Here is a 13,253-nt window from a genome sequence, read left to right as displayed (position 1 = left end):
CCAGACTTAAGATATTTTCACTTGAGAAGATGTACAGCTTGGCATGAAGGCAATGAATCATGTTTTTTTTTTTTTGTACTCTTTTTAAGTCTTTCCTTTCTCTTTGCCTTACTCACTGGAAGCCTGTTCACACTTCAGTTGGTGTGACATCAATACATTATATTTTCATGATCTACACCATAACTTTGGTTTGGAAACAGCAAATTAAGTGACTCATGTCAGTTCCAATGCAGCAATATGCAAATCATATGAAATGCTCTCACACTTTCCCAGTTTAAATGTAGATTACTATCACTTTAGTCAGGTGTACAAATAATACATCCCATAATCTTGTGCTCTAATACATCTAACTACATGCACATTACTATCTAGTGCTTGCTAATATTATGAACAGCAGCTAAGCTAATTCTTCTCCACTGCTTCTCTTTTTCTACCCATCCCGAGGTATCCAGAAATTGTACCAGCTCCAGTTGTGTATCGTGTCATGAAGATTTTGGACCTTCACTGAGATGAGGCCAACCATATGAAGATCCTGAGGCATCTAGAGATCTACCAGCTCAAGTTGGACTCTGCTTCATGAAGTATTCAGACATACTAAGAGGAGATGCCAACTCCATGTGGTCTTTGAGGAAAACAACCTCCTAAACAATACAACATTGTCAGACTGTATATTTATAATCACACCATCCAGTGTCACCCATATGAGGATGAGGTTCACTTTTGAGTCTGGTTCCTCTCAAGGTTTCTTCCTCTCTCATCTAAGGGAGTTTTTCCTCACCACAGTCACCTCAGTCACCTTTAAACAGACACATTTAAATATAAGTCTAATACTAATCTGGAACTTTTTCTACAATATTTCTTATGTTCTGTAAAGCTGCTTTTGTCTGTTGTTAAAAGTGCAATACAAATAAAATTGAATTGAATTGAATTGAATTGAACACGTTTTATTTATAGAGATTTCAAAGCACATTTGTACAGCACACTGGAAAAGAGCTTCTTCCATATGCTGTAAATATACTGTAAATGTAAATAACATATTATAAGGTGTACCACATTGTATTGTACCTCATCATGCTGTATTGAACCTTGTGGAAGATTCCTGAGGTTCCTCTGAGGTTCCTCTGAGGTTTACACCCCTACATGAAAGCATGTTTTTCAGTGTGTACCTCAGACAAACAATATCATTGACATTTCACTAAAGTCTGTGTTAAAGATCGTTATGGTTATGTGCTGCGAAATATCAGAAATTTAGCTTGTGACTAGAAAATTAAGATCGAGGGTGAATATGAACATGAAACTGCTGAAATGTTAAAGCTGAATTGTTTCAAAGTGAAACAGCGATATGTGCAGCAGTGCGAGGTGTGTGTGTAAAGAGAGCGCAGCTGCGACTGTAGGCCTCGGCCTGGCGTGGGTGTACCTGTCAGGAAAAGCCACTGTCGTCTCAGCATCCTAGAGAAATGAGAAAGCAGGCGCCTGCTGTGCATACGCCCACCACAAAAATCCCCCTTCTATTTCAAAGGCTGAGTGCTGCACTGAGATGACATTTTCATCTGGTCTTTGCAAAGTTTTTTTTTTTTTTAATTTGGTTTTACATTTTCCCCACAGCCTGACACTGTGTTTAGGATATGAGAGAGAGAAAAAGAGAGAGAGAGAGAGAGAGAGAGAGAGAGAGAGAGAGAGAGAGAGAGAGAGAGATTCATCATGGTTTCATGCAGAGATAAAAAATTATTGCATATAAAGCTCTTTCTTTGATGTTTCACTGCAGCAAGCAGGACAAAAAAAAACAATGGGGGACTTTTCCATTTCCGGGGCATTGATTATAACGCTCTCATATCGACAAAGAAAGACTTTGTCTGGAAATCTTTTACAGAGCTTTCACAGTAGACAGGATGATGGAAAGAACAACAGACTGCGACTGAACACTTTCATTTACAGTTTAAGAAAATGCAGATCATTTTTTGACAAGAAAGAAAGGTTTGTTAGTTTGTTATATCACACTGCTGTTGAATTCTGGATTCGGATTTTTTAATTTTTTTAAATGCTACGTAACAAAAGCAAAACAAAAAACCTGTGAAACAGAAGGAGTCTCCAGTGTCAGAGGTAAAGCTGGAACATCTTCAAGCCTGAAGAGTTCGAACCAAATCTTTTGCACTGCATACATTTAACTTTCAATTGATTAAAACGTGTGATTTCTTTAAAAATTAATGCATTAAAAAAATTTAATTGGTGCTGTTAAAGAAAAAAAATCGAGTTTTGCTAAATAACTGGAACTGTTTCATTTTCAAATACACAACAAATAAATCAACGAACAAACAAACGAACAAATACATTTAATGAACAATATTAGATGTAAAGGGATAAGAAATAATGTTTAATAAGCAAAAAAATATTTATCACTGGTAAATCACAGCAGAGAAAAGAAAGAAATAAAACACTTCAGAACATGACGTTACAACAAAATAATCAATGTCAGGATGGAAACATTATCAGTTCATTGGGTCTTGCTGCATGACACCACCCCGTGGTTGGTTCCTTACTGATCTCCTCCAGAAACCAGACCTTCCTGACACTCTGCTAGACAATGGACCATCAGGATCACAGACATTTAAAGTGACATTTTTTAAAATTATTTTTCAGAGTCATTTTGAGCTTTTCTTGTGCTCAGAAGCAGCTTCTTTCAAAGTTGGTCACTAAAAAAAACAAATCCTGGATGTGATGAAGAAGAAGAAGAAGAAGAAGAAGAAGAAGAAGAAGAAAAGCATTTATCATCAATGTGACACACTTGTAGATTAACGAGCGTATGATTGAATTGGGTTCTTTTGTTCAGTAAGCACTGGTCCAGCTAAATCTCTGTACAACACAATACAATACTGATAGTCTCTCAAAACTTCACACACTGCTACCTGTTCTTCTTTCTATCTCTTCTCCTAGGTCTATTCTGGGGTTCCCCACCAGGCTACTGCCACCCACTGGATTCTCATCACATAGCTGAGTTTATTAAAGATATACACTGAACAATTAAACAATTATTATTATTATTATTATTATTATTATTATTATTATTATTATTATTATTATTATTGTTGTTGTTGTTATGATGAAGGGGTTTAAACTGTGTGTAAATAGAGAATTTGAGTTATATACATGTATGTATGTATAACGTAATTGTAGATAGTTGTGTTATTTATTTCACACCTCTGTGACCTTTGTGTTGCCTTTCATAGCACCCTAAAGTGGAGGATTGATTTATTTATTGATTGATTTATTTATTTATTTTTAAACTCCTTTATGACCACAATTGTTTACACACCTCTATCAGACCAAACTAATCAGTCTGAACATTTTTATTGAGAAAAAAAGATATTTTTAAGCGAATACGTCGGAACATCGAGCTATTATAGTTATTATCCGAGTAACGTGTTTGTTTAGAGGTTAAACAAGTTGACAGAATGTAAAACCGAGACATTTTTGCCAGACGATTTGGCTCTGGTTCTATTAGCTACGCCTTAACGTAGTGCACGGAATTTGAAAGCAAAATATTTGCTAGCTGAGTTAGCCTAGCCTAGCTTAGGTGCTTAACACATACTGGGTTAACATTGCGGCTTTGTTAACTAACTAACACGTTAACCGTTATGAAAAAGGTTGTTAGCAGGATATGTGCTGTGGGTTTAATGATTATTTTCATCTCACGCGCTGAAGGAAACAGAGGATATTCCTATACAGGTAACTGTTAGCTTAGCGAGCTAACGACTAAGTGTTTGCTAACACTGTAAATGGGATTTAGTCTGAGAAATAAATCTCTATTATCTCAGTTATGTAAAACTTTCTGCCACAGTACTCACTCAGAATTGTGCTCTTATTTATTAATCATAGTTAGGGGGCTGTGAATGCATTAGCTAGCTAGCTATATACAATGTTATATACATATAAAGATGTATAACATTAGTATTTAATTGGTGCTAAATATATGAACAAATAAGCAAAATAAAATTTGTTTAAAAAAAAGAGATTACATTTTTCTTTCAATTAAAAAAAAATAAAATGTACAGAATTTAATTAAACACTTTAGTTATTACACTTTTATTATTAAACTACTTAACACTTTTATTATTAAATATGATAATCAATAAATAACTAATTAAAGATACATACATGTGAAATATTAATAAGTGTTTGGAGCACTTTTTTACAGAAAAACAAACAAAAATAATAATAAAATACATTTCTACCCTAAAGATTGAGGATTTTCTATAAATAATAGAAACCTGCATGATTAAAAAAAATCAATAGGAGACATTAAACCTTGCATAAAAGATTTACATGTAATTTTATTCAGGAAACGTAGAGAAAGTTTCAGGGAAAACGAATATCGTGTTTCGGTACTAATTAATTTATACATACAAAGGTTTTTCAGTCTGTTGTCTATGAGCATTAATGTAGAATGATTTTGAGGACACTGGCCTTCTTTATCAATTATTATTATTTTTTTTTAGTCTTAGTGTAAATGTTTGCATAATTGTAGCTTTTTAGCAAATGGTGACACCCACAAAGCCCCATAAAAGGTAAAGTGCCCCGAGTTGGGAGTAAGAAACGATCGATCAGGGTAAAGTCTGATAAGAAAAGAAAATACATCCATAATATAAATCAATAAATTAAAGTAATTGTGTTTCTGAAAGATCTTTTAAATCAAGATCTTCTAATTTACTGTTTGGAAAAATTCTCCAGACTTCTCAAAATTATTTAGATATCTCACAGAAACACACACAGTTGGCTAGTTTCACTGTGATTGACAGGTGTATTTATTAGAAAGACATAATGAGACACAGTTTTATCCTCTAATCACATGATCCCAGAGGTCCTGTGGTGACTTGTCGATAACGTTAAACATTTTAACCCGTCCTCTCATCTCCAGATTGCACCTATGTGAAGCCAGACTTCCCCTCCACCTACTATGGGGGTCGGTGCTTCTGCTACACCAGTCCAGCAATCAAATGGAAAGACTACTGGTCCACCTTCCAGGTACGAGCCTTACGGGTCAACCCACCCAACCTGCTGTCCTGAAATAACACTAACGCCGAAGCTCAAGCTAACGTTTACACGTGAGTCTGTAGGAGGAAGAGTTTTGTTGCACCATGATTGAATTTCACTTCCTGTGTGAGTCTTTGATCATAACACAGCTGAATGTGTGGCTTTTTCACAGAGCAATTAACAGACACGAAAGTTGCTCTCAACCCCATGTGAAGTTTGTTACGAATATTCAATAACACAGTTTGAGCTTTCCTTGTAATTAAGTATCGTGATGCCACAGCGGCGTTGAGCTTCGAGGATTCTGATTGGTCAGATCTTTCATTCGATGCTGCAGTTTCTATAGCAACGGGTCAGATACGCACAACACGTAATCGATGGTACGGTGATGTGCATTTAACTTCTAGCGCTTTGTAGCAGTCAGAGGAGTTTACGCCTTTACAGTCATTAAATGTATTTGTAAATGAATACAAAGATTCTCATTCGATTCTTGTGTGTTGCAGGTCCATGTGATGAGCAACGAGGACGTCGTGATCGTGTACCCCATGGAACATAGAACCTGCCACAGCGCAGATAACCTTCTACAGCTCACAGCGTGCCTGATGGAGCACTACTGGTCCTCAAGTGTTCAGAAGGAGAAGATGGTGGACGTCCCTCTCATCGAGGAGGAGGTGTTCTTCATGACCAGTGCTCCCAGAGCCAGCGCTGAGTACACACTCCATGTGTCCAAACACAGTGAGCACCACACTGACCTCTCACTCAGAGGTCATATATTCCTATAACAGCACTTCCCATTGTAGTTACTGGGGGCGGAGCTTTGTGAATACGGGAAGGAATCATTTAAATGTTGAAACTCACCTTAATGTTGGAGAATGAATTCTTCTCGATATATGTTCAATATGTAAACGTTGTTATGAATATTCAATAACATTCCTCGTTTCTGCTCTTTGTAACCAAATATTATGATACCACATCGGTGTCAAGCTTCGAGGATTGTTAAGAAAGTTCATTTGTTCTTTGCTTTACGTTTCTATAGCAACAACTTAAATTTGTGTATATGTTCAGTGTTAAACTCAGAATGAAATTTGCTCTAGGTACAAAGTCCTGTTAATGTGCAGCTCGTTCCAACACACCACGTCTTCCTGCTCCTGTAACTCTGATGGAGTTTAAATGTGTGTGCTTTACATTTCAGGGTTTAACAGGATGCGTTTTTTCCTCTTCGTCTCCGGACTCGCGCTCTTCTTCTTCGCCGGAGCCGTGTGCAGGTAAACAGCAGGAGTTTATGTTTCTGCCTGTGTTACATGATGAGTGAGGATCTGTCTGAGAGGCACTACATTCTTGACCCTGAAGCAGAAATGTCATTTCCTGTCACATGTTCATGCCGTTTGTATCGTCAGGTGTAACACGACTCTAAGGCAGGTCGCTGTCTGTTTCTGTGAACCGCTGCTTTAACACACGTAGAGATTATATTCAGATTATATGTGGAAGGAGTCTCCAGTGTCACAGTTCTCTCAGTAACATAACAAGCTTTCTGATTAACTCCCTCTCTCCGTCTGTATGTTTCTGTCTCTCTCTGTGTCTCTCTCTCTCTGTCTGTCTCTGTCTCTCTCTCTGTCTCTGTCTCTCTCTGTCTGTCTGTCTCTCTCTCTCGTTGTCTCTTTCTCTGTCTGTCTGTCTGCCTGTCTGTCTGTCTCTCTCTCTCTCTGTCTGTCTGTATCTCTCTCTCTCTCTCATTCTCTCTCTCTCTCTCTCCACATCGTCTTATTTAGTTTATTTATTAAAACATCATCTTTGGCAGGTTTCTGTGCTGTAAGAGGAATAAAACACTAGTTGACTCGCTGTTAGAGGAAAATAATCCACTAACAGTGACTCTGCCTCATAACACCACAGAATGACACAGAGGGTATTACTCTTTAAGTAAACACTAACGAGCACAGTGCAGTGTGTAAACAGATGTGGAATGCAGAAGATCAAGGAAAAAGATCTGGCTGCATAATTGGAGCAGTTAATACAGTGTGTGTGCGTGCGTGTGTCTGCGTGCGTGTGTGTGGTTTAGTATGCCTTTAGGGTTTAATCGTGACGTCTGTGGAAGAACTTAAAAAAACAAAAAAAAACGATGCAGAAATTCTTGTTCACACAAACACACACACACACACACACACACACACACACACACTGCACTTCACCATGATCCAGTGAACTTGACTGACCTCTCATGCTCTCTCACCCATTCTCATTGTGTCTTGCAGGATCCCAGTCCTGTTACACACCTTGTGTCTCAAACAAATGTCTTTCTCACAAATAAAAAACAATGTATAACAGATTTTTATCATCAGTTTAAAATGTGTTCACATTTGGTTACATTCCTAATGAACACTTTTCCCTTTAACTAAAATAACCATATTCATGTGATCTGATATTTCTGCTCCTCGGCTTTGATTCATCCGTTTACGTTCTTCTCCTTTTCTCAGGAGCTCGATATTTTTCTACGTCTCTGGGATTTTACTGGGAATGAGCTCCATTTTCTTGTTCCTACTTCTGGTCCTGAAGAACTTCATACCAACGGTGTGTAACGTGTCCACGTAGAGGTTATACTTTTACGTAAACGCTCACAGGTCCTGATGAAATTAGATGAGATTTGATTTTTCCTTCATTAAAGCGAGGACTGTTCCTGCTGCTGTTCGGTGTCGGCTCTGGTCTCTCGTACCTGGGCATCCAGAAGCTGATAAACGAGCGTGAGGAGATCATGAGGCTGTACTGGAGAGAGCTGCTCGGTAACGTCAAACCTTCTCCTCGCTTCGACCCCCTTATACGTCCTCAACCCCAGAACAAGTCATTTCTTTTCTTCGTGCCTTGTATACAAAAGCGTGGACTCTCTAGCTAAAATCCAGCAGCGCTGTTGAATTCTGTACTCTGATTGGTCAGATGGTGTTGATTTAATATGATATACAGTGAGGAAAATAAGTATTTGAACACCCTGCTATTTTGCAAGTTCTCCCACTTAGAAATCATGGAGGGGTCTGAAATTGTCATCGTAGGTGCATGTCCACTGTGAGAGACATCATCTAAAAAAAAAAAAATCCAGAAATCACAATGTATGATTTTTTTTTAACTATTTATTTGTATGATACAGCTGCAAATAAGTATTTGAACACTTGAGAAAATCAATGTTAATATTTGGTACAGTAGCCTTTGTTTGCAATTACAGAGGTCAAACGTTTCCTGTAGTTTTTCACCAGGTTTGCACACACTGCAGGAGGGATTTTGGCCCACTCCTCCACACAGATCTTCTCTAGATCAGTCAGATTTTTGGCCTGTCGCTCAGAAACACGGAGCTTGAGCTCCCTCCAAAAATTCTCTATTGGGTTTAGGTCTGGAGACTGACTAGGCCACGCAAGAACCTTGATATGCTTCTTACAGAGCCACTCCTTGGTTATCCTGGCTGTGTGCTTCGGGTCATGTTGGGAGACCCAGCCTCGACCCATCTTCAATGCTCTGAGGGAAGGAGGTTGTTCCCCAAAATCTCGCAATACATGGCCCCGATCATCCTCTCCTTAATACAGTGCAGTCGCCCTGTCCCATGTGCAGAAAAACACCCCCAAAGCATGATGCTACCACCCCCATGCTTCACAGTAGGGATGGTGTTCTTGGGATGGTACTCATCGTTCTTCTTCCTCCAAACACGTTTAGTAGAATTATGACCAAAAAGTTCTATTTTGGTCTCATCTGACCACATGACTTTCTCCCATGACTCTTCTGGATCATCCAAATGGTCATTGTCAAACTTAAGACGGGCCTGGACATGTGCTGGTTTAAGCAGGGGAACCTTCCGTGCCATGCATGATTTCAAACCATGACGTCTTAGTGTATGACCAACAGTAACCTTGGAAACGGTGGTCCCAGCTCTTTTCAGGTCATTGACCAGCTCCTCCCGTGTAGTTCTGGGCTGATTTCTCACCTTTCTTAGGATCATTTAGACCCCACGAGGTGAGATTTTGCATGGAGCCCCAGTCCGAGGGAGATTGACAGTCATGTTTAGCTTCTTCCATTTTCTAATGATTGCTCCAACAGTGGACCTTTTTTCACCAAGCTGCTTGGCAATTTCCCCGTAGCCCTTTCCAACCTTGTGGAGGTGTACAATTTTGTCTCTAGTGTCTTTGGACAGCTCTTTGGTCTTGGCCTCAAACAGGTGCATCTAATTTAGGATAATAAATGGAGTGGAGGTGGACATTTTAAAGGCAGACTAACAGGTCTTTGAGGGTCAGAATTCTAGCTGATAGACAGGTGTTCAAATACTTATTTGCAGCTGTATCATACAAATAAATAGTTAAAAAATCATACATTGTGATTTCTGGATTTTTTTTTTTATAGATTATGTCTCTCACAGTGGACATGCACCTACGATGACAATTTCAGACCCCTCCATGATTTCCAAGTGGGAGAACTTGCAAAATAGCAGGGTGTTCAAATACTTATATTCCTCACTATAGTTGTTGTTGTCAATGATCAGAAGTTCATGTTTAGAAGAAGTTCATCATTGCTCATGTTTCCTCCACAGGAAGTTTTTGCATAACGTGTCGTTTGACGTTACACAATAACAGGCTACAAAACATTTAACGTTTTAGGTTCCTCTACACTGACGTTCTGGTTTAGTTTTTGTGTTCAATTGTAATCTTTCAGAGCATTTTCAGAATATCTGGGTTAATGGAAATGAACCTTGATTTAATGTCATCGTTTGTTACTGGGAAACATTCATGTAGACTTTAAATACACTAGGTACCTCCTGATTTGTTTAGATTCTATAGAGGTGTGGCCTAACGTACCTCGAACGCTATTGGCTGCAGTGTAAATCAATCAAGTGTCACAAAGCCTTATAAAAGGAAATGCATCACTTCACCGCTGTGAGTTCCAGTTACTCAGTGTAGGGCTGGACGATACAGCGATGTAACATCCCTATGGTGATCAATTACATCCTAATGTCTTTCTGTAACTCTTTTGTGTCCTTCATTTTAAAAAATAACAATTGCAAATCATCAGTTTTTCCCCCAAAACCCTTTAGAAGTTTCATCGAACTCCGGTTTAAACATGAACACACCTGTGTATTGTGAAAGTCACTCACATCACCACACCCCGGACTCGTGATTTAAAGCCGAATGTACCGTAAGTGTACATACAGATGGACTAGGTGGAGACGTGTAAACAAAACATATTGCATTTAAAAGAAGCTAATTAACACACACAATGCACACGGGGCTTCATCTCCTGTTAGGAGGCTTTGAAAGCTGAGAAATGAGCTTGTTTTATTAGGACATATTACTTAGAAGATATTTACAGGTAATGTGGTGTTTCATTTCTATATATGGTCTTTACACACACACACACACACATGATAGAGAGAAGGGTTGGAGTTGGAATATTAGTGTGAGGGGGTGTGTGTGTGTGTGTGGGGGGGTGTGTCTGGGTGTGGGTGAGGGTGTGCATACAAAGAGATGAATGCTGTGGTGCAAAAATTCCTAAATGACCTATTTTTTATATATATATATGATACACAGTATAGTAGTTAAACCTGAACTAAGTGGTGTGTGTGTGTGTACCTGCATGTCTTTCCCACAGGTTATCTGCTGGTGTCAGGTTTTGTGAGTTTGGTGCTGTGTTACCGCCTGGGTCCGGTCACTAGAAGGCGCACTCTGTACGTGATGACTTGGGCGCTGCAGGCCGTGGGCATGGTGGTGGCGTGTCACGGCGTCACATACGCTCCAGTGTCCTGGATACTGCTGACGCTGCTGCTGGGATTTAAGATCCTGCCTCTGCTGCTCGCCCTCGTCCTGGCCATCCAAAGGTGCACATTCTTTCACTCCTTCACTTTTTTATCATATACAACGTACCACAGACACCATATATAACACACACTATATATATATATATATATATATATATATATATATATATATATATATATATAAAACTTTGATATAAATAATGAGCATTTCAGGATATTTAGTGGCGATTTAATAAAGCATTGTTCATACATTTAAAATGCAGTTCAGTGTTTTACAGAAATGTGAAATGAAGCTTGGCAAAAAATAAACACTCTCTCTCTCTTTGTCTTTCTCTCTCTCTCTCTGTTTCCTTGCTATGCTTCATCTCTCTACATTTTTTCTTGCACGCTCCTTTTCTCTCCATCTCTGTCCCTCTTTTTATCTCCATCTCCTTTCTCTCTGTCTCTCAATCTCATTGTCATATGTCTCTACCCTGTCTCCTCTCTCTCTTTCTAAAGCTCTGTTTTTCTTTCCTCCACTTCAACTAAAATTAAAGTTCATCTCTTGCACACACACACACACACACACACACACAAAAACACACACACACTCTCACTCTCCTGGCTCATTGACTTCAAATATTTATAATGTATATTAATTTATTTCCCCCATATTTAAATCCTCCATTTGTCCCCTCGCTCTCTCTCTCCCTCTCTCTCTCTCCCTCTCTCTCTCTGTCTCTCTCTCTGTCTCTCTCTCTCTCTGTCTCTCTCTCGCTCTCTCTGTCACCCACTCTCTCTCTCTGTCTCTCTCTCTAGACAAGCAAGCTGGCTGCTATGGACATTCCTTGGTCTCTTCCAGAGGAGGAGATCCTCTAAGAGAAGGCTGCTGACTGAGGAGGAGTATCAGGAGCAGGCTGAGAGACACACCAGAGCCTCTCTGGAGGAGCTGCGGAGGTACTGCACCAACCCCGGCTTTCCCGCCTGGGACACGGTGATGAGACTGCGAGCTCCACAACGGTACACACACCACAGCACTCTCAGATACCGCTCTCTGATTGCTAAAGAGAGTGTTGATTACCGTCTCTGATCACACACAGGTTTGCAGAGTTCCTGCGTAATGGAGCCCATGTCACGCCGTCAGAGCTGCAGAACCACGAGCTGCAAAGACACTCCGGCTTCAGAACCGAGCAGGACACGCTTCTGGATTCGACACATCCCACGGCTGCGTCAGCGGACTTCAGTGACAACGAGGTCAACATGCGCACGCCCCAAACTCCAAGCCCGAGCCCCTTCTCTTCTTTTCCTTCTCCTCCTGCGCTTGTTGACAACGAGGTTAACAAGCTCAGGAGCCCCTTCTCTTCTCCTCCTTCTCCTCCTTTCCTTTACACTCCTCCCGCTTTGATCTGCCCCTACCCCCCCACGCCCAGCCCCCAGACAGCCCCCGAGCGTCCGCTCCCAGATGACGACGAGCCTTTCTGAGTCATGTGTAACAACAACAAAAAGATGTTGCACTGCTTTTATTTTAAATATTTTCTACTGGAAGACTTTTCTACCGTTTCTTATTTGATATTTTAACTTTGTATAAATGTAAATGAGGACGCCACATCCCACACCCGAGGGCTTCGACTAATAATTCAGGGAAACACTGCCCTCCATTGTCACTATTATATAATCACAACATGCAGGAAGCTGAATTTACTCTGAATTTCATGTGATTTTAGTTTTAAGGTTTTTATGAGCAAGTCTGCTCTAAAATATTGTTTAATTCTTGTCTAATGTTATTTAATTAAAATTAAATTAATCATGTAGGAGGAAGTGCTATTACTCGTGTCACAGGGAAATGAGATTTTAACATGCTGTTGTTCCAACACACACACACACACACACACAAACACACACACAATGTGTTATAATTCGTTTCTCAGAAAACACAATAAGCATAAACACACAACAGGTTGAAAATAAAAACATCTGAATTGACCAACTGGACTCTGATTGGTCAGAACAGCAGCTCTGACTCGAGCTCAGGTTTATATTAAAGCGCTCATGCTAATACCTGTTCGTTACTATAGAAACAGCTCATTCACGTCGACTTGAAGAGCAGCTGATAAAAATAAAATGTATATAATTATCAAGTTTTTGTGCTATAAAATAAATAAAACTTGGGAACATAACTATTACCTGTTATCCTCTGCCTATTTTACCTGTAATTGACTGTTTAGCATTTTATACTTTAATCTGAACTTAACCATAATCCAAGAACTAAGTGCTAACCTCCAATTACTCAACAAAAACCTAACATTTTATCCAACTCAGCTGTCATTAGCTAACAAGCTAACTGTTGAACTTAGCCATCATTAACTAGCTACTTACATATTATACCGCTTAGCTAACTTCTTATTAACCGTATAACTTCAAAACATAGAAACTTTAGCTACTTTAGCTATCAACGTCAAATGAGCATTAA

The 13,253-nt window shown here is 39.4% G+C and overlaps 1 protein-coding gene across 2 annotated transcripts; it reads left to right on the top strand.

The window, feature by feature from the left end:
• The first annotated feature begins 3,503 nt into the window (after positions 1-3,503).
• Positions 3,504-12,960, top strand: nemp2 (nuclear envelope integral membrane protein 2). Of its 2 annotated transcripts, XM_060877073.1 has the most exons (9): positions 3,504-3,723; positions 4,913-5,019; positions 5,529-5,760; positions 6,218-6,290; positions 7,497-7,590; positions 7,685-7,799; positions 10,639-10,864; positions 11,603-11,803; positions 11,884-12,960. In XM_060877073.1, the coding sequence occupies exons 1-9, from the start codon at positions 3,633-3,635 to the stop codon at positions 12,263-12,265; spliced, it is 1,521 nt and encodes a 506-aa protein (XP_060733056.1). In that variant the 5' UTR covers positions 3,504-3,632; the 3' UTR covers positions 12,266-12,960. The 2 variants fall into 2 exon arrangements, with proteins under 2 accessions (XP_060733056.1, XP_060733057.1); XM_060877074.1 differs by lacking the exon at positions 3,504-3,723 and having other exon boundaries at positions 4,961-5,099.
• The last annotated feature ends 293 nt before the right edge of the window (positions 12,961-13,253 follow it).

The sequence above is a fragment of the Tachysurus vachellii genome, chromosome 8 (assembly GCF_030014155.1).
Source record: "Tachysurus vachellii isolate PV-2020 chromosome 8, HZAU_Pvac_v1, whole genome shotgun sequence".
Taxonomy (NCBI): Eukaryota; Metazoa; Chordata; class Actinopteri; order Siluriformes; family Bagridae; genus Tachysurus; species Tachysurus vachellii.
The sequence above is the reverse complement of the archived record's forward strand: the minus strand, read 5'-3'. Positions and strand labels throughout refer to the sequence as shown.

Coding starts and splice junctions, on each gene's coding strand:
- nemp2 (XM_060877073.1), top strand. CDS start 3,633: ATGAAAAAGGTTGTTAGCAGGATATGTGCTGTGGGTTTAATGATTATT. Junction 6,291..7,496: donor TTCGCCGGAGCCGTGTGCAG/GTAAACAGCAGG, acceptor TCCTTTTCTCAG/GAGCTCGATATTTTTCTACG. Junction 7,800..10,638: donor GTACTGGAGAGAGCTGCTCG/GTAACGTCAAAC, acceptor TCTTTCCCACAG/GTTATCTGCTGGTGTCAGGT.